We start from the raw sequence: 21,725 nt of genomic DNA, 5'->3' as shown, positions 1-21,725 counted from the left end.
ACCTGATGACATCATGGTGACATCACATTTTCTCGAACTTTTATTGACGGCCATTTTGAATACATTAAAAAGGTGGTCTCAGCAGGCTAATTTGGCACCCATCCTACTACCTCATAGAAACCCGTGAATCACTTTTCTCATGGTAGAAATGGCTAGCGGTATTGCTCATGGGTGCATACACACGACAACGGAGTCGTGCAAGATGGCGGCCATACTCTAGCTAAGAGGATAACAGAGACATGCAGCCTTGGTTTATAGGTCTTTCTTTGATATTGGACATCCATGTTATGGTCAATTGACAGCTGTCAAAACAACAAATCTGCTGACCAGTATCACATGACCATATCGTGGGCTCAAGTTTAGAACTCATCAAGGTCACATGTTTTTTTGAAGTTGACGGTTGACTGCTGACCTGGTTTTCAATTGCTTTTCACATCAAGTTAATTTCTTGTAATCAGGGCTAGGTTGTTTGGAAGTGGGTTAACACTAGCCCAGGATTAAAAGTTAACAGAAGTATAAATTTTTCTTGTATATGAATGTTTTCACTGGTTTTGTTTTGTGGAAAACACAAAGAAAACAAAACAAATAAAACAGAAAGTCAAACAATATACAGAAAACCTCACTGTAAAGTTATAAAACTCAGATCAAAATTCTTGCTTATCATGGCTAAGCTTAATTGGGCTTTGAACAATTAGGCCCAGAAGCTCCGCTTTTAGGCTTAGCTAAATCTATATATTATTTCTTTTGATTAATATTTTATACTAGTGGTAATTGCAGATAAGGGGAGTGGGTTTGTTTTTCTGGATTACTATAATTACAAAGTTGATGGAACCCAGCCCTCTATTTCAGAAAGACCTTTGGGTCATGCAGATTTTCTGGCAGGCAAGTTCACCCCTAGCATCAAGGGCTGATAAAGCATACTGAAGCACAGTTGAAATATTGTTTGGGTTTACCTGTAGTGCTTATTGTTGTCTTATAACCCTTGATTATTAAAAGTGTAATAAATTTTGTTTGGCAAATGTTGTGATCACTTCTTATACCTGTATATAACTGAATGTTAGTTGTTATATTACAGAGATACCAACCGAAAAAAATCAAAATCTGGGAGATCGCCAATGTTACTTTTTTTGACTTTCCCCCAAAATACAAAAATCGGCCTAAAATATGTTAGAAAAATGTATTTTATGCACTTTTATTTGTTTTGTCCGGGAGATTTGGTGACTTGCACAGGAGAGCAGGAGATTCAGTCTGTATCTGGGAGACTCCGGGATAATCCAGGAGAGTTGGCATAGATGATATTAATACTTGAACTTCACAGAATTGGAGACAAAAATTGACTATAACAATCTAACCAAGAAAATAATGTCACTGATTTTTTTCTCTTATCAGCATAGCTTTTATGGACCAGAGTTCATACTCGCAATTATAGAGTGTGTTGCACCAACTTTCTTTACTTGTCCTACAAATTTCACAATAAAGCATTGCAATAAAATTGAAAAACTTAAAACCATTTTGGTTAAAAAATTAATTACAGGGTTTCGACATTTTTTCAATGTCATTACCAAGTCAATTCAGTGAACAAGAATGCACCAAATGAATGTAAATATAAACTAAGAATTCCTAAGAGATATGAATGCAAGGAAAAGAATGATAAACAATGCTAACAAAAGCCCTCCAAGAGGACTTGCGGTTACTGGATAGTAAATAACAACAATGGTGCAAAAAGAGTTTCAGAGTTTTAGTTTTATTGGCAAGTACATGTATTGTTTTAAAATTTGAGTGCTTGACTTTTGTTTTCTCTGCATCATTGTGTGCAACATTCAAAGGTAAACATGCTGCAACTTGCTGTGCATAATGTTGCATAAAGAGTTGCACAATGTCTGGGTCTAAGGGTATTGCACATGTGCTGGTTGAGTTTCAATATGGTAGTTTTCCCAATGATTTTGTTAATAACGAGAGAACCCTTTGCTACACCAGAAATCATGAATTCTCTACTTTTTGTCCATGTGTCAGGCCTCAACAATGTATCCCTTTAGTGTAAAGCACCTTCATTACGTTTTTAGGGTACTTAGTACTATCTTTGAACTACACTGTACCAAATGTGATACGTAGAAGTGTAACGGGCATAACTAAAATTGGTTTAAATCTTTGTTTGATGTTGAAGATAATCAAAAAGTGTTTAAAGAGAACTCTTGATATTTGAAATGTTCATGTTTCATGTAATGCATATTACAAGGGTGCAGTTCAACTATCATGAGTTGGCTTAAAGAGCTTTTGATTGTCTTCCATTTTTTCTTATAAGATCATAATATTTTGTTCTCTAAAGTTTTAAAGATTGATTTTGGAAATATTTTAGTGCAATGCCAAGTGTGGCAGCAACAATGAACAGCATCAGAGAGAGCAGATCCATGCCCTCTTTAGTCAGTGATGATGACCTTGCAGCAACAGCAATTAGACCAACAGATAAAAGGGTGTTATCTCCATCACAGTCCTTTGATGACACAAAAGAACGATCACTACAGCATGGCAGGGTGGAAATTGTCAGGCTCACCATGTTTAGAACGGTTTGTTACCTATGGAAATCAGAGAGAGCATGCAATTAATTTAGTCAAAGCGATTGTCAGATTTATTGACTACACTTAAAGTGTATATGACACGAAAAATAATTTCTGCTTATTTGAAAGGCCTTTCAAAATACAGAAGAATGGCGTCTTTCTTTTTGAAATATCTTTTTTCATTTTAGAGATATTGACGTTTTTCTATTATGCAAATTAGATCAATGATGTCATATTGTTTGCAACTAAAAAGTGGAAAATACTGAATAAACAATATCTCTGGAAATATTGAAGCAGTGTTCTCGAAACTTGGCACCACAAATGTGCCTCACAAAAAGAACAAAATGACATCCTTAGTGCTGTTGCTATGACAGCAGTTTCCCAGTTTTTGTCTTAAACCAAGACTAAACCAAGAACCATCTACCCCACCCAATCTAATGATGGGAGTTAAAACAATATGGGAACTATGTCTGTTCCAAGTAGGACCCTTTGTTTCACTTTAGAGGTTGCAAATGGAGATTTTTGGTTTTTTGACAGAAAGAGACTGGAACTGAAAGATTTGCTACGGCAACAGCACTAAGGGTGTCGTTTCTTTTGTGACGCACATTTGTGGTGCCAAGTTTCGAGAATGCTGCTTCAATATTTCCAGAGATATCGTTTATTCAGTATTTACCATTTGTTAGTTGCAAACAATATGACATCATCACTGCTCTAATTTGCATAATAGAAAAACGTCAATATCTCTAAAACGAGAAAAGATATTCCAAAAAGAAAAATGCCATTCTTGTGTATTTTGAAAGGCCTTTCAAATAAGCAGAAATTATTTTTTTGTGTCATTTACACTTTAAGAAAAGTGAAAAAGTAATAAAAGAAAGTCTCTGGTGAACTTGCTAGAATTTTAGAACAAAAAAGGCTTCCACTGCTAGATAATACCTGGTCTTCCTCACAAATATACCAACATGTAATAAGGTTTCTCTGAAGAGATTTTGCATGTACATGTACCTGTTTTTTTAAGGAACTGGAAGCACCACAAAAGGATATTCCACTTTAAAGTAGCTACCATATAATTTGTGAAGAACATTATAGACCACATAAGTAGGGTAGGGAAAAAACATTGAAATTCAGTTGTCCAGTGGGCCAGTACATCTCAGTTTTCAGTTGCCCCCGTTATAATATTACTTGCCCAATAGGTGCACAATGTTCATGAATTATCAACTACATCAACTGTGTTGTTCATCTTGCAGTCTTAAGTTTTGAAATTCTTTTTGATTGGAACTCATCATTAACAAGACTACTGACAGAGACTAATTTCACTTGCCCACTGGACCACCAAACTTCCATTTTCCTTTCTCAAGAACATAATTTACTTCCTCTGGGCAATCATACCTAAGTTTATTTTCCTGCCCCGATAATGTTAGTCAACACTGGGTACTAAGGTAAAAAAACCCTACCCACTGGGGGAGGGCACACCTAAAATTGTATGAAAAGATTTTTTTTGATCAAATTCTGAAACGTCGGGGAAATAAATGTTTGGAAATATCAGGAATAGAATTGAGAAAGTTAAAAACAATGCATACTTTATATAGAGTTCCCATTTTCTGACATACAATGTTACTTAACAGCAAGTTTACTAAAATTTACTTAAATTGCAGTTATAACATAATTTATCAATGTTGGAGTAATTGACCATCTTAATGTCTGATTTCTGGCCTAGCCTTGCCTTGGGGAACATTAAGGGTCTTGGTGAAACAAAACTCCTTGTTTCCCTTGGGGTCGGCCATTATTATCCATTCTATTAGTACAAAAATGGTGTACTCTTTCTCTCTGGATGTTTTTTTTTTTTACCCATTCTTTAAGTTAGCTTGTAATGTTTTCCTGGTTTAATGGAAGCCATTGCAAAGTGGTTCGTAATTTTGTCGAGTTGCATGTTGATTCAAAAGCAAGTTATATGTGATTTCACTTCACAGAACCTTTGTTACACTATTGTACTGTGAGGATAACCAGGTAGATTGTAGCAGAAGACATTTTTTGAAAGGAGTCAAATGGTAGAACCTCGTCTGTTTTGCTACCTTGGTTTAATTTAATACTTGGTAGCATATACTGACCAATTGACCAAAAATTCCTCAAACATAGGTACTATTATGGGAACTGTACTTAGTGATTTTGTAGCCTCTTCCAGGCATTCAGTTAGTTGAGGTGCCACACAAAAAGAGGTTGAGCAAAACAAATAGGGGAGAAGCATAGCAAGGGAAAGCGAAAGAGCACCTGTGGGCAAACTTAACAAAAGGTCATTTTGGTATAGCAAGATGTGGTATACCCTCTGATTGGTCAATTTTGACAGGTTTTGTCAACCCTCAAACGTTTCTGGCACAGATGAGAAATATGGGATATTTTGATGGTCAGTGTAAAATGAGGTTGACGGGCCTACACGACACCTACAGTTTGTGACATTTGTACATTTGCCGTTCTGTTCGGTCTCTCGACTCCTCTTTGCTTCACACATGTTTATGAGGGGTACTTTTGTTTTGTTATTACAGCCTGGCTGTTTGATTAGAGCTGTTGGCAAGTTTGGTATATTGCTTCTTATCACGGATATCATATTTGACATATTTATCTTGATCTGATTTCTCTTCAGAGACTGCCGTAGCTTTACTTTGAGAAAGAATCCCCTGATTTTCCAGTCGATTCCTGTTGATCTCCTGAGTAGGTTTTAGTCCACTTTGCAGAAGGAGTATCTCTAGTTGGCAATCTAGCGTTAGTTTGTCATTTTGGCATATTCAGTGATTTTCTTTCTGCAATTCCCAACACATCTGCTGACAACTGAAAACCACAAGCTGGCGGTCATGTTACGTGTCCCTGTAGGCAGTCTATAAGTGATTGGAAGGACCTTTTGTTAAGTTTACCCAGAGGCGTTCTTTTGCTTTCTCTCGCTGTGCTTCTCCCCTATTTTTTTCCTTGCCATTTTTTGCGCTGCGCTGCAACTAACTGAACACCTGGAAGAGGCTAGTGATTTTGCAGCCTCTGTCTATTGCTGCAAACTGAGATGATGACTCAGTGATTTCTCAATGATTTTAAAATGGCAAAATTTTGAAGTGCTAAATTAGATTCAAATGCTTTAAAATGTCACTTGAAGTGAAAAGGCTAAAACTCATTTATTCCTGGAGAATTCCTTAACAATTAGCATGTTACATACGCCTCTTTCACGCTCTTTTCCTAAAAATTGCCAACCAAACTGGCCAAAACTTTATTTGAAGTTGAAAACTAACATTCCCTTTCACTTTCAGGCTATTTTTGGCTTGGATGTTTGTTTGTCCATGCATAAAAGCAAACTCTGGAGACACTTTCCCCCCTTTATTTTTCATTTTTTTTAGAGCTACACTGTTAACAGTAATAATTTGTAACGTATTATTTTTCTTCTGCTAGGTCGGGCAGCTCAGGAGTGTAACTGCTAACACAGAACACTGTGCTTGTATAGCAGGCAGGTCAGAATGAAACTTACAACCAGGGCCATAGCTAGTAACAGGCAACCTGAGGCACTTACCTCAGTCAGTTTTTCATTTTTGTGTCTTTTTCTGGAAGGGGGAAAGTAAAACACTGCTAGGAAATGAAACATTGCCTCAGTCATAATTTGGCTATGGCCCTGCTCACTATCCTGCTATTAATGATAAATAACAATAACAGCAATACTATTACTACCACTACCACTACCACCACCTCTACCGCTTCCCCCGCCGCCGTCCCCAGCCACACTGTGCCACGCCCTGGCACGCCTCCACCGTGAAGGAAGGAAGGAAGGAAGGATGGAGTGAAACTCCCATACATACCCATAACTTCGATTTTCCAAGTTAAAAAAGGCGGCCACAGAAATTGGGTGGGGAGGGGATGGGAGTATCTTTCTGGACAAGAGAAAATTACACCAGGCGAGTACATTTGGATACAACACTGCTCTCTGACAGTTCAGCGATTACACATGGGCATACCATTATTTATAGGCATTTATTTGCAGGTCATGCGACAGGCTTGCAACAACATGTGACAAGTGTTCAGCACAAATTGTTTCATGTAAATTGATTTGCCTGCGATTCTTGTAAATATTATTCTGTAGCATTTGATAGTCTTAAAACCCCAAGGAATTTGAGACCTTGGACAATGTTACACTACAGTGAAACCTTTATTAAGCGGATCCCCAATTAAGTGGACAACCTCTATTAAGCAGACACTAAGCTGGGTCATGAAATTAACTTCTTATGTTTCCCTTTATAACGAACCCCTATTCAGCAGACACCTCTATTAAGCGGACGCGGACACTAAAATAAATTGTATTTGGCTAATTTCTATTGTTAAAAACCTCTCTTAAACGGAAACCAAACTGAATTGACAAAGAGTCCATGTACCGTGCGTATTATCGTTGCTGTTTTGCTGTTATGTTTTTGCATTTAAGAAACAAATTAAAGTTGGTAATGAAAGTTATTGAACTTGAACTCTGGATAGCTTCCTTGTTAACAAAACAGAACTTTATTACAGTACAGAGTAGCCATTTAATGTTAATCGTGAACAAACATTGGGCAATTTCTACAAACCTCTATTAAGCGGATACCCTCTATTAAGCAGACACTTGGGAAGGTCCCGAAGGTGTCCGCTTAATAGAGGTTTCACTTTGTATCTAAAAAGTTGGTTTTGAGTTTGCATGAGGTGAGCAGTGTGCACTACAAGAGCTGGGTGCAACAATGTTGTAGGATCTAAATCAACTCTGAGAGCACTCACGTTGAGTTAGTATATACCAAAGAAAGTGTTAAATATATTTTTCAGTGATAAGAGTGGGAAGTTGGAGATCATAAGTGAACTTGCCAGTAAAGAGAGATTATTTTACTACCAGCTGGCTCTCATTTGGCAGGCTGTTCTGACACCATTGCTACAATCAGGTAATACAAAGCTGATGTTTATACATGTAACACTTTATTAATGGTTAAAAGGACAATTAATACTTCATAAATTTCCCGGAACTTTTCTAAGCTGAGGAAATGAGATCTTAAATTGTGTGAGAAAATTGATGTGACTTATGTTGTTATGACTTGCTGTTGTAGAAGTATGGTCATGCCTGGCCTTACAGGAGGTGGGACAAGTGTTAGCTCCTATAATAGAGTCCTTTTATGGCATCATGAAGTGTGTCTCCACAAGTCTTGTGGCTGTTACCCAACTTGTGGAATCAATGAAGAGTTTCCATGAATTATTTCAACTGTGCTGGTCAGATGAGTTTTTACAAGTATTTGAAAGGTATATGTTGCCACTTAGCACTGCTGCCAATGACATTAAGGTGGCCAAACACTGTTTTCCTGCTTCCAGCAATATTGTGAAAAAGTGGGTGCAGGTTTTCACTGTTTTTCAGAAATTTGAAAAACGTTAAGAAGGAACGTTAAGAAGGAAGAAAGGAATGCGCCAGAAGTTCAAGTAATGAGTGGACAAGAATTTTGTACTGAGATTATTTACGTTGTTTTGCAAATGGCTGTGCAGCTGTTCAAATATCCTCTCCAAAAAAATCAATTCTAACAACACCAGTGTTGAAAACAAATTTCGAAGTTCATGTGACACATTTGAAAGTGCTGGTGAAATGAAACTGATGATGAAAGTTTACCTGTGTGTGTACAATTTCACAGAACTTTGGGATTAATTTTCTTGAGTTCCCATGGGAAATTACTTCTGGTGTTATTTCAGGCAACTTCTTATATCTAGATCTTTAGCCACATGTATGAGAAAATGTAAAAAGGACTGCGAAATACCTAAAATTATTCTGGTTCTTGATTTTGGCCCATTAAAAGCTAAAATTGCTCGATTTCCTATCTGATTTTCTGATCTTAAACACCAAATAATTAAAAACTCCCGCTGTTAAAATGTTATAATTATAATACTTCAAACAGCATTTTTTTTTTTCCTTATTATTTTGGTTGGCAGATAGTCAGAACTAACAAGTGAATTTTCTATAAATTAGCATATCCAATAAGTCATATCAAATACCATAAATTATCTTAATCCAGCTTGACACACAGGTAACCAAGAAAATTTAATAACAATAAAAACCTTGATGTAGAACTTGTGATTTGCAAACTTAAGATGCACAGGCATCAGTGTGCTCAATAAATAAATAATTAGTAAATAAATCAATAGTTTGTGTGGAAAGAAATGATTTACAGATATTCCAAGTCCTATGAAAGAGCACAGTAACTTTGATGTTGGAAATTAGACAGTAAAGGTGCAATATAATAGACAGGTTTAGTTGTAGTGGGAGGTGCGGTGGCCTCATGGCTAGTTCACTTGACCCTGGAGTGAGCAGTCCGGGTTCAAGCCCTAGCCAGGGACATTGTGTTGTGTTCTTGGGCAAGACACTTTACTCTGACAGTATCTTTCTCCACCCAGATGTGTAAATGGGTACCAGCGAATTTATTGCAAGGGGGTAACCCTATGATGTACTAGCATCCCATCCAGGGGGGAGTAGAAATACTCCTAGTCACTTCATGCTACTGAAACTGGGATAAGTTCTGGCCAGATGAGCCACTTGGCTCCTAAGCAGACGTTGCCTTAACCTACCTTAGTTATTATAACTGGCATGAACTCTTATCTTTGCTGATAGGTTTTCTGAATGCTTTAGCAATGGTGTGGCATTTGGTGTGTTTACAGCATTTTCAAATGTATCAAGGTATAGTGTTGCAAACTATGACATATTATGTCAATTTATTTAGATAACCAAATCCTGCACTGTGATTGGCTATGCAAGTGAGCAAGATGGGGCCATATACAAATAATTTATCACATAATTTCTTATGGAACTCTGTAAGCTTATGGGAGGTAAACAGATAGACAGTAGTTTTAAGTAGGAATATGAGTAAAACATTTTGAGAGCTGTGGAAGTCCTTGTTTAAATGTTGGGAACAGATGATGTGTGCAAAATATCTTCAAAAAGTTCCAGTTAATAATTGAATCCTCAGCAAATGTTCACAAAACTGTCAAGCACTTTGAAAATCTGCTACCCAATGGCATCTGAGAACTTTTTGGACAAGACATTTTATGGTTCCTTCATGTATTCATTTAATGGTACTGTTAACAAATTGCGGTGAAAATTTTCAAAATTTTGTTCTTTTGCTCTTTAATTGGAGAAGGCATTTAATTTTGATTTCTTATGAAATTGTGAAAAAAACACAAGATACACAAGAAAGAGGGTATTTTTGCAGGCTAAACTTCATCTCTTACTCTGCACAAAGAAGGAAATTTGTGATGCAAAAAATTGTGGAGTAGGTCTCTTTGTAGGTCTCTTTGTAGGTCTCTTTGTTAAGTAGCCTGGATTGTCCTGTAAACCCTAATATATTACATGCAGAGAAGTTTCTATAACCTTCTTAAGTTTAGATGAGTATAAAAACTTGTAAATGCACCTCAACATCCATCATTATTGTTTTGTGTGTTCATGGATTAAAATATTGCCAACCAGAGTAGTTAACATGATGTCCGCAGTTGACAAATGTAGCCAAGATTAACATTTGCAAGAAGAAGTACAGCAAATATTACATGTAGCAATCAGTCCTAGCGTTTTGGAAATATTAAATCTCTTGACCTACAGTGGCTGAAATGGAACGAAGTTGAAGTTTGCAGTTGAAGTTCAACATTTACAAGCACTGAAACAAAACTTCATGTCAGGCCTCTTACTCCTTGTAGTTAACTATGTTAAATTATATTTAACTATATTATTTAAAATTCCAACAGGAATTCTGAGGCTTTGTGGACAAAAAGGGAAAAACAAAAGAAATCAGGGTCTTTCGTTTTGGACCTCTATGCCTTGGTGCCATGATAGCGTTTTTAATTAATACTGTATATCAAACTTGGGCTTTTACTTAAGTTCATTTTGTAAGAGATTGAGCATAGATTGCTGACAAGTGACTGCTTAGTAATCTTAATGGCTTTCATTAGATCAGTTTGATCTTAATATTTCTTTATTAATTGAGTTAGTCGATTTTTGCTCTGTCTGTCTTTTCTTTAGTGATATAACATCTCAGAGCAGAGCTGTCTTGAGTGATATCTTAGATGATACAACACAGGTAATGAGCCATATTTGCCATATAATAATATTTTACCCAGTCCCAGTACTATTTTACACTATCTGCCTAATGTATTACATAACTCTGTAGCCTCTATTTATTAGGCAAACAGAGGATTATTATGGTTAATCTAATCCTTTACATTGTGTTACAAAATACAGACACAAATAGACATATATTAAATAAAACAAGAAATTTTCAAATATTGTACCCTTCTACTGACTGAGTCTGACTATTCAGATGAACCAGTCCTATACCTTCAATTTGCGGAAGTCATCTGGTACTGGTGTCATTTATTTGTTGACTGCTAAACTGTCCAAAAGCAGTCATTACCTTTCACACCAATTAAATTATTATTATATTTGATCATTAGCAGATAAACTAGGAAACCCCATTTCAAAGCTTGCATAAACAAGCACAATAGGATGATTGGGCCAGACGTAGATACAAAAATGAAGACAAACTGGAACCTCTTAGCCCTGGACACTTTCAGTTTTGTTGTTCTGTTGAAAACTTTTCTAAGAGGAACAAATTAAAGGCAACTGTAAGGCCCAAGAAACAAAGAGAAAAAAGAGACCAACTACAAAATGCAAAAAAGAAAGAAAGAATCAATGAACCAACAAACCAACGAACCGACGAACCAAAGAAAGAAAGAGAGAAAATGAAACAATTAAAGGCCGAAGAAATGGAGTATAAGAAGCTTCTGGTGTTACTCAATGGCTATTGTATTTTTGGGAAACATAATCCCGGAAGTCAGTGAGTTGAACAGGAACAGGAATCTTCACTGGCAATTTTATATCACCTGGCTAATAAAGTTACGGTAAAGGCCCTCGTACGCAGACACCCACAAGACATGAAAGCTTCCACTGTATTACAATCTGCTTGCAGCCCAAACAATAATTATTATGTTCCCAAATAACCAGATTAAAAACACATTTTTTTAAGAGCAGTCAAGTTCCAAACAAAGTGGGGTAAAAAGCATTGTTATACAACTGATGATATTTTCTTGTTTCTTGCACATGTTCTCATATTAATATTGTAATGTAATCACATGAAACTAACCAAACTTAAGTGTATCTTAGGGGGAAATCCTTGACAACAATATGACAACCCAACAGAAGTGGTATGACAGTTTGCTTGATAACATCCATCCAAAACAGTGTAATTTGCAATAAACAAGGGAAGCAGTCATGGTTCCTTCTCCCCAGTACTCTTTTGGAGTAGATCTAGGTTTAAGTGTTCACCTGATGTCAATGTTATGCTGCTGTCGATTATTAATTTTTATGAACATGAAATGTGCTGCACATGCACTTAATATATGAATTATCAATTACTTATAAAATAATTCTCCTTTGCTTCAGGATTTTGTGAGTTATGACAATGCATTTCAGTATATGATGCAATTTCCACTGTTGAAGATGCAGCATTACCAACTAATTGTGACAAAATTGCACAGCACATTAGAAATTTCTGAGGTAAGTCTTGTCCTGAATTGTCTAAAGTAAACTACCTAAGGCTAAAAGATGAAAATATGACTAAAAGAACTATTAATAGTTATGGTTAGTTTACACATAATGCCTTATATCTGTGTTGTTTTTCTCATGCACAGAAATCCAGTTGCTAGATTTCTGTGCATGTCTGAGTGAAAATGTCATAAACCACAATGCTGTCATGTTATTATACTTACGATTATTTTAGTTTAATTTTATTCATAATACCTTATATCTGTGTTGTTTTTCTCATGCACAAAAATCTAGTAGCTAGATTTCTGTGCATGTCCACGTAAAAGTGTCATAAACCTTGATGCTGTCATGTTGCACATGCCTTTTTGAGTAGATTGGAGCTAATTTGCTCATACCCAGGCTATAAATGTCCAAAATGTCCAAAAAATGCATTTTTGCCAAAAAACTCGGGGTGCCAATGGGTTAAACTAGCCTGCTCAGAACCATATTGGGAGAATATCAATCCTTGGTATTGTGTGATGTGGCTTGGCAGATAGCACTCCTGCCCACTGACAGACGGGCATAGAGGATCTAGAGGCCAAAGGAACAAGGGCATGGTGCAATAGACTAATGCGACCTCCCTGGTGAGACAAAAGCCTGGTGCTTTCAGTTGGGATTATTTCCCAGACAGATGTGGCCACTACAGGTGTATGAAATGACTGATGACTTAAGTGGATATCATGGAACTAAGCTTTGGAAGCTACCTCAGAAAGTGGCTTGGTGTACCAAAGACCTTGAGAAACATGGCGCTGTATAGCTCCACATCAAAGCTCCAGCTCCTAATGAGTGAAGGAGTGGAAGGATGCTAATGCGCAGCTCTACATGATGTTGTGGGCTGATCCTGTGGTTAGATCCATGTCCCTTGATGCACTAACTGGGAAGAAAGAGGTTGTAGCAGACACTGTTGAGGAGGCTGAGGGTAAACTGAAGCAGGGGCTTGGCAAGGGGAAAAGGCACTCAGTGGTCTAAGAAGAATTAGTTGGTGATGTGTGATATGGTGACTGATTAGCTTGAAGGCATGGAAGATAGGAGGCAGGATTCTGTTGCAGTGAGGCAGTCCCTGCAGGTTACATTACCACTTGGGAGGCAGCTGAGAATGAGCAGGATAAGTGGTCAGACCTATTGTCAGTGGAACCCCTGAAGATCAATATGTTCCTATCGGCTCAGTGTATGACCTTTTGCCAGCCCTTGTCAACTTGTGCAACTAGGAGCTGAGTGATTCAAAGGTTTGTAAGTGTTGTGGTAAGATGGGATCTCTGGAATGCATCCTTGCTGGGTGTGAAACCAGGCTGTCAGTATAATCTGGCAGCATAACCAGGTGTTAGAAGTCCTGGTCTCTCCTGTTGAGAACCAGTGTCAAGACAAGGTGTATGTTTCATTGAGATGGGATTTTGTTTGTAAAGAAAGGTGAAAGGGCCAAGGAGAAGTCTGCCAGGAAGGCACTGTAATAACTGTGGTGTCAAGCTGTAATGACTGGAGGGTGTTATCGGATCAATACTGTCAGCCCCTGGTTTTGTCTGCCTCAGATTGCTGTGACCTCTCTTCACCCTGGTCTAATACTGTGGACTGACAGTCTTAAGACTGTTTTGTCGGTTGAGCGAATTTACCATGGGAGAGCAGCATATAGCAGGCATATGAGAGGAAAATGGCCCAGCGCTAGTATGCAGATCTAAAGAATCAGTGTGAAGATCAAGGGTGGACATGCTGTATTTATCTAGTTGAAGTGGGTTTCTGTGGTTTTGCTGGCAGGTTTGTCATTCAATTCTTGACTGATACTAGGGTTGCACCTAATGCAAAGGGATCTGTAATTGTAAGTAGAGCTACATTAGAAACAGCTGAATCTATGTCTCCTTGGATAGGGAGAAGCCATGACAGGTCCAGTTAATGCTTCTCGGGGCTTTTGTTGCCTGGTATTCCCCTGGTGGCTCCACTTTTGGGATGCTGGATCCGCCCATGCATTTAACTCCTCCCCAAATAAGCCCTGAAAACTGTGTGGTTAGCCACACTTTTTTCTTTCCATGAGATCAACACAATTTATGAGTAATTATATGAATTAAAACTGAGCCAATCAGTATTGAACCACAGCAATTTGAACTGAAGTGTTAACTGTGTTTGACACACAAAAGGGAAGCATAGAAATGAGTTTTTCTTTATTCCATCCTTTTTTTTCATTCTCCTGGCACAGGCAAACATAGAGGAATGTGCAAGACTACATGAAGAGGCTGAACAATGGGAACAATTTATCACTGAGAATGAAAATAGGCGAGCAGAAGCTGAGCGTACTCATAAGTTTTGGTGTGATTGCCCTACCAAAGTCTCTGTAAGTTACCACTATTTAGAAAGATTTCATAACTAATTCCATAAGTGATAGCTGTGTGAGAAGTTGTAGTCATAATGAGAAATCAAAGGCCTTTTGGGCAGGCTGATGTCACTTGTTTTAGATTGCAAAGAAACTCATTGCTAACCAAGTGAGTGTCATTTAAGCGTAACACTGGCTAAAGTAAACAGGAGTGCATTTTCTTTGCTGATATTTTTTTATGAATATACATATACATGTATGTGACCCAACCTGGCCCGATCTGACCCTCATTGGCAGTCAATTCTAAATTGTGATTTATAGCTGTTTTCTGATTCTCGGAAAGAGTGCATTAATTGTTACTATTAATTTGTTCTTGACTCATTGTGATTCCTATAAAAAAGGAATAATTCAGCTCTTAAAGATGTTACAAAATACCTGGTATCATTACCAGTCCAATCCCAGCTGACCTGATCTCACAAAAATTTGTTGCTTTCAAGCCTTAACACAAGTAGCATGATGATTTGGTCTAACTTATACCATGGTGGCCTCATGGTTAGTGTGCTCACCTCCAGATTGAGCGGTCCTGGTTCAGGCCCTGGCCAGGGACATCACGTTGTGTTCTTGGGCAAGACACTTAACTCCCACAGTGCCACTCTCCTCCCAGGTGTAAAAATGGGTACCTGCAATGCTGTGGGGTAACCCAGGGATAGACTAGCATGTCATCCAGCTACTGAAATGGGAGATAGCGTAAATCCTCAAATTAGCTCCCGGGGCGCTTATTTCAAATTGAAATTTTGGCCAATAGGAGAGGCACTTATCAGAAGGGGGTGCTTATTTGAGGGGAGGCACTAATTTGAGGATTTACTGTAAGTGCTGGCCTGATGGGTGACTTGGTTCATATGCAAAATAAACCCTTTAAAAGCCTGTCACAAATGCTTGAACTTTGCCAAGGTCTGCATGCCAGTCCTGTGAAAAAGGAATAAATAGAGTGTCTTGAAACTGTTCAGCATGGGCGAAACTCATCTTTCCAAAATCAATAGCCCAAACCACTGTCAAATCAACAGTTTATGCCTGTCTTATGTCGCCTGCAAGTTGCCAGTATCACCATGTAGAGGAAGTTACATTAGGAATACAAAGAATCCTTACACAGGAATCTTGCATTAGGAACGGAAAGAATCCCTGCATAAGAATGCAGCAAAGGTCAATTCAATTCAATTCAATTTTAATTTAAACTCTCACAAACATTAATTTTACAGAGGTATCAGAGAAGGTCCCCAATATCCTTGTGTCCATTATGGCTCTGGTCAGTTGACTGGAGGGAAATTACTGTCGAGTGTAACAAAGAATTGGTTCTGGAAATTCCAGAAATGACAGAAAAATGTGTGTAGTGTATGTGTACATGAAACTTGCAAGAGGGTCTTGGTTTTCCAATTTTCCTTCATTCTTTATGTACGTTATGTGCATTACTCAACATGAACCATTCACTAGCCCTAGTGAAGGGTTGTCGAAAATAGCTGGCTACCAGAGAAAATCACTAGCAGAGTAGCTGGCATGATCAAATAAATCGGCTATCCATCCAATTATTTTAGAAAAAGAAGGCAACATAAGTCACCTTTTCCAACAATGAGGATGCCTACTTCAAACCTTTGTGACAATGCCACTAGTAGTGTTTAGGTTCATTGAACTCTGACCCGCACTGTACCTTTTATTTTTAGTAATACTAAAATAATGCTTACTTTTTCTCTAAAGGAGATTTTTAAGCATCCTCACAGACGGCTGTTGAGAAGCAGCAATGTACACAGTCTTTTTCCAGCAAAAGGGACAAGGTTTTCAACACCACTCTATGTTTTATTTGATGACTTCTTTGTCTACTATCAGGTATGTTACTCATATGTAGTGGATGTATGTAGCACCTGTATTGTACAAGTAAAGACATGAGGGATCATTGGATTATTGAAGCTATGTATGCTACAACTTGGGCAGATTGGAAAATAAAGCCTGAAAACCTAAATTAAGGTGTGAATGGGATTTGAACCCATGATCAACAAGTGAGCTATCAAGCCAACTCAGGGAGCTGCATGGTTATATATGTTGTGAGTTCATACATGTAATATACCAGCAAATAGTCAAAATATTGTGACTAAACATAGGACACATATGAAATACTGAGTAAAGACATAAAAACATGAGAGATATATTGCAGCATGGTTTGCAACTTTGGCAGTTATCAGTAGTGCTGGGTCTTTATATTGAAAACATGGATTAAACTGTTTAGAGTATGTGTTGTTTTGTGAGTTCATTATATATTCATCCCCATGATATGATGCTTATTGTAATGAGTTTTATTTTTATGTAAAAAAAATTGACATATATTGTTACTGTCAATTTGCATTTAATTAGTCCTCCAAGAACTTTCAAGCCTTTCTGCTGACCACTGTGTGGGCTGAAGGCATTGATAACACAGAAGGAGTCAAGTGAGTTAAAGATATGATCATGTACACATTGCTCACAGTGTGAGCCTCACAGAATAAATAAGTGAAAATTGTAATACTGTAATCCCCCTTGATGTAAGCCTAGGTGCTTTGCAGGAAAACAATGACAAATATGTTTAAATAAAAAAATGTACACATTATTAACTAGTGAGTCAATCTTGAATAGTGCAGATCTAGAGTGCAATGTACAGCACATGTCATGTGGTAGCCACTCAGGTCCTCCCAGTTTGTTTTGACTTGGTATAGTCAGCTTGGGTTTTTTCCTTGTAGAATATGAACATACAGGAACTTCGATTGAGAAATAATCTTCACAGTGTGTATGTTTGCATGTGTGTATTTTCATTTGGGGCTGAGGTGTCGTTCATTTTTTAACCAGTTTCAGCTGCAATCATGTCAAGTTGACTTTTTATGTCATCATTACAACTTTATACTTTTGTTTTTCTTCCCACGCTACATGTGTATGGAACATGTTACTCTTGTTGACTTACCTTTGTGACCTATCACCTCAGGAATGGCATTAAAATAACAACACCAGAAGAGATTTTGCTCATTTGTGCTCCATCAACAGTTGATAAAGTAAGACATATTCATGATTTTTACATTTTAGTGAGAGAGATGTTTAACATCCCTGACAAGTTGTTATGTAGATGTAGTTTGACATTTTTTTACCAAAAGCACACCAATGCCCACAATCACTGACACATTATTAGCACGCTAAGGTCTTGTAATCTCAATTTTTTTCAAAGCTGTCTCAGAGTCCTGATTTTAGTCCTGATCTCTTTGTTTGCTTTTATGAATGATGCCTGAATGTCTTGTGTTTGCATTTGAACCACTTTGAAGCCTCAGTCTTACAATTTAAAAAGTCAAAATGTCCAGCTAGTAAAGAAAAACACCAGTCTCACCTTCTTGTAAAGTCTCACATTTGCCATTTGCCATTCCTTTCTTTACCATGCATCTCTCCCTTTTCACCTTTTGCTTGACTTCTCTCCTAGTTTCAATCCTCTTCCTCCTATCTTCGCTTGTCCACTCCTCCCTCAGGGGTCTCCAGGTATCCCAGTACCTCTTTGTATCTTTCAAAAGATGCCCTTGCAGTGCTGCCACATTAAAACCAAAAGCTACATTTCAATCTCAAAACTAAGCTTTTAACACAAAACTACAATTTACCAAAAATCGAACTTTTTCCTCAAAACTATAGTTCTAGTGGTCAAAAAAATGCACTCCTGCAAGTGTTCAACGATTTTGTTCTGTTATTTTAGTTACACAGTTAGATTACCTCTTATCTGGGTACTTTATATTCTAGGCTGATTGGTTGATAACCATCAATCAAGCAATTGCCAATGTGATTTCCAAGACAACAACATACAGGTGAGAGCAGTTAAATACTCCAAAGTAATTGGTAGAGTTTGTGTGAACTTCTACAGCTCTGTGTTACTTGCACCAAATACTTCTTTTCATCACTGGGAGATCTGCAGCTTAATAGTGCAATGAAGGTATAGTGGGAAAGGTAGACTTAAGTTCAGTTAATCTGTCTTGGTCAACAAATGCCTGTACCTGCCTGTGCCTAACTGGTGCAAAAAGGAATGGACAAAGGTCTTTAAAAAACAGGTAATATTCAATAGTTGCATTAATCCTCCTTTAATCTGGCTCTCCACAGGGCTCTTTTTCTGATACATTCACTGTTATGAGTTTCTAAGTATCATTGTGCTGGTTTCCAGAATGTTTCAGTACGGCAACTACTACTACTACTGCTGCTGCTGCTGCTGCTGCTGCTGCTGCTATTGTTGTTGTCAAGGTTCAACTTTTTTCCAACATTGTGGGAGCGAGTTCAGAGCCCCCCTTAAATTGTCCAAAAATTTCAACAATAAGTGGTTCTGAATGCTTTGGAAAAAAATGCATTTTACCATTCTAATCACAATTCGATAGTAGAAAATGGGGGTACCTGGACTAATTTTGAGTTGTAAGCCCATAAAACTAAAATTAATATTGTTTTTAACAGGTATACTATTGCCATAGTAACCTTTCACATTACAGGAAAAGGGCCAGAACTTGTTGTAAACTGTCATGAGCCACTTGCAGTTGTAGCTGCTTTGACCCCTTATGTTGAATATCTAGTGTCACAATGATCAACCCAAGTGATTTTGGCACACCTTATTTGGCACTAGGAAATAATAACACCTTGAGGTAGAACGTTTCTATATTGTAATGTGCTGTATTTGTGGTCATTCTAAACACAGACTTGGATTAGAGTCTCTCAATAAAGCAACAGGAAGTCTAGCACCAGCTGTGGCTCGAGAAGCTTCTTACACATACGAGCATGACTCTGTTTACCAAGGAGCTACTTTTCATGGAATGTGGCTACAGGGAAAGCCTCATGGACAGTAAGCTATTATGAATTTAAATTCATAGTTTATGTAAAGAAAGAATATACTTAACTATCAATGAGGTTTGAAGCAGGTGGCTACCTTGGTACAGCACCCCTGGGAGAGTGGTATGAGGAACCAAGACCAGTGTTCCTTTAAAGATTGTGATCTTTTGAAACACTGTTTTACCTTTATTGAGGAGAATGTTAGTCTCAGAGAAATCGTCATTTTGTTGTCAACAAAGTACATGAGGTCAGAGGAGTAACAGGGGAGGGGTAGGGAAGGGAAAATACACCTGCCAGCAGTCATTGTTTGTTCAAGAAATGCCATTCGTCCGTAAACAGAGTCTCTGATTGGTGTGGTGTGGAGCTAATAGATTGAAGCCTGTCAATAACCTGTAAATCGATATATTGGAGTCATACAGACCCCCAACTGCCCAAACGATTTAACAAATAAAAAAAACAAAAAAAAAACAACGTAATTGACTGCAGACCTTTTGGCGTTTGTCACGCAAGCAAAAGTTGCTTTCACCAGTGTAAGGAATTAACATGTGGACCACTCTCTGTTATGAAGCCTTCCCATGAGAAACCACCAGCATCTACTGGACAGTAGTAGTAGTAATGAGCTAGGTTTAGAAGAACAAATTAATGAACTAGGTTTGAACATGGTGAGCTATACCCAGTGATTCACAACAGAATACCTACTAGAGCCCCAGCTGGAACCTAAATTGAAAGGAAAGACCTTATTGCATATGTATGCTACATTTAGATCTGAGGAAGGGCTACTTTTCTGATAAGAAGCATTTTGAATTAAGTTCGATTTCACACTTTCTTTTGATTAAAGTGGTGAAATGCATTGGAAGGATGGTCGACACTACACAGGAGAATTTAAACATGGTGTACAGCATGGGTGAGTGGATTTTATTAACAGAATATTTAAGAATAATTTAATACCAGCCGGTTGTTCCTTCATCTCTTGGAGCTAGTTAGTGAACATTAAGGAGTTGAAGACATGGTGGACTGAACTTGGAGAACCTTGTGTTGTAATGAAGACATGGTAAATTCCTGAAGTTCTTCATTGCAACGTAGAGTACAACGTGGCTTTCCATTTTTTTGAGCAAAAGTGGTCACTTGTGGGAAATCTCAGTTCAAAATTGACAGGTCACGTATCAATCAATCAATCCTGACCACCTATCCAAGTGTCAAGTCGTCTAGCTGGCCACAGGTGATTTACTAATTGAGAACACTTGGCCTTACTTGTATTGGCTAATTAAGAAAGAGTATCAAAAACCTTAAATTTAATCACTTCAAATTTAATATTCATTATAATGCATTGTATGTGAAGTAAGCAGTTTTGGTACCTCTTAAGGAGTTCAGCGTCAAAAGGTCCACAGCAGGCTCTTTTGCGATACCTTTTAGGGTACTGAGCCCAATAAATCTGACACAAGATAATTTGTTGTTTTTAAACAACAAATTATCGTAGAAGAATTGGTACCTCCGAGTGGTGGCGAAAAAATTTGAAGTCACGCCCAGCCAGCTGCTTAGGTTGTGTAGATAACTGCGATGATCATCTATGTCTTCATATCTTTCTCTGCAGTTCAAGTATATGATCTTTCACATATCCTTTTGCATTCTTCACCATCTACGGGTATATTATGAGCTATAACAATGTGACTGGCTCCCAGTTGGCTTGATAGTTCAGATGGTAGAGCACTGCACTGGTATTGCAGAGGTCATGGGTTCAAATCCAGTTCAGGCCTGAATTTTTGTCAGGCTTTAATTTCACAGCTGCATAACTTGTGTATATAACTGTGATGATCATCTATGTCTTCATATCTTTCTCCACTGTTCAAATATATGACCTTTCATATACATCATTTGCATGTATACTTGGTATTGAGCAATTTAGGTTCCATACAATTTAGAACTTAATTTTACATTGTTGGTAGAGGAAAAGATGCGAGGATATTCATACATATTTCAGCAAGTAGCAAATAACGTCTTTGTTATGTAATGATTCTGTTATGTTACCTTTTACCCCTTGTAGTGAAGGTGTCATGATTTTCCCACCCAACTTTGCTGAGAATTCTGGAGAAAAGTATGAGGGTCAGTGGAAGGATGGCAAGATGGCTGGTTATGGGAAATTAAGGTGAATGTACTCAAATTATTATGTAAAATAATATTGCCTTTTCTTTACTGATGAAAAGAACTTTTAACAGAACTCTTATTTTGGTGGCAACATAACAAAGAATACAGATATCACTGTAAATTAACAAAGCTTGAACAGTAGAAATATTTGGAAGAAATTTGAATGCAGTGAAGGGAAAGCTAATCAAATGTGTTTCTATTGACATAATCAGATATAAACCCTATTGTTATACCTCCGACTCAAATACGTTTTCCGATTGGAGGAAAACATGTTACATGGGTCAAAACT

The 21,725-nt window shown here is 37.6% G+C and overlaps 1 protein-coding gene across 1 annotated transcript in view; it reads left to right on the top strand.

Annotated features, from left to right (window-relative positions):
* LOC110051316 (alsin-like) overlaps nt 1-21,725 on the top strand; it is a 79,607-nt gene that overhangs the window by 13,785 nt on the left and 44,097 nt on the right. The window contains exons 5-19 of the mRNA XM_089288374.1: nt 2,357-2,564; nt 5,979-6,037; nt 7,365-7,477; nt 7,640-7,829; nt 9,181-9,246; nt 10,579-10,636; nt 11,998-12,111; nt 14,324-14,458; nt 16,187-16,315; nt 16,838-16,911; nt 17,439-17,505; nt 18,230-18,294; nt 19,164-19,307; nt 20,133-20,198; nt 21,336-21,437. Coding sequence (XP_089144500.1) covers nt 2,357-2,564; nt 5,979-6,037; nt 7,365-7,477; nt 7,640-7,829; nt 9,181-9,246; nt 10,579-10,636; nt 11,998-12,111; nt 14,324-14,458; nt 16,187-16,315; nt 16,838-16,911; nt 17,439-17,505; nt 18,230-18,294; nt 19,164-19,307; nt 20,133-20,198; nt 21,336-21,437 — 1,590 coding nt within the window. The remainder of the gene's footprint in view (nt 1-2,356; nt 2,565-5,978; nt 6,038-7,364; nt 7,478-7,639; nt 7,830-9,180; nt 9,247-10,578; nt 10,637-11,997; nt 12,112-14,323; nt 14,459-16,186; nt 16,316-16,837; nt 16,912-17,438; nt 17,506-18,229; nt 18,295-19,163; nt 19,308-20,132; nt 20,199-21,335; nt 21,438-21,725) is intronic.

The sequence above is a fragment of the Orbicella faveolata genome, unplaced genomic scaffold (genome assembly GCF_042242905.1).
Source record: "Orbicella faveolata isolate gen_17 unplaced genomic scaffold, um_ofav_v1 contig_15, whole genome shotgun sequence".
NCBI classification, from domain to species: domain Eukaryota; kingdom Metazoa; phylum Cnidaria; class Anthozoa; order Scleractinia; family Merulinidae; genus Orbicella; species Orbicella faveolata.
This window is presented reverse-complemented; position numbering and strand designations above follow the sequence as displayed.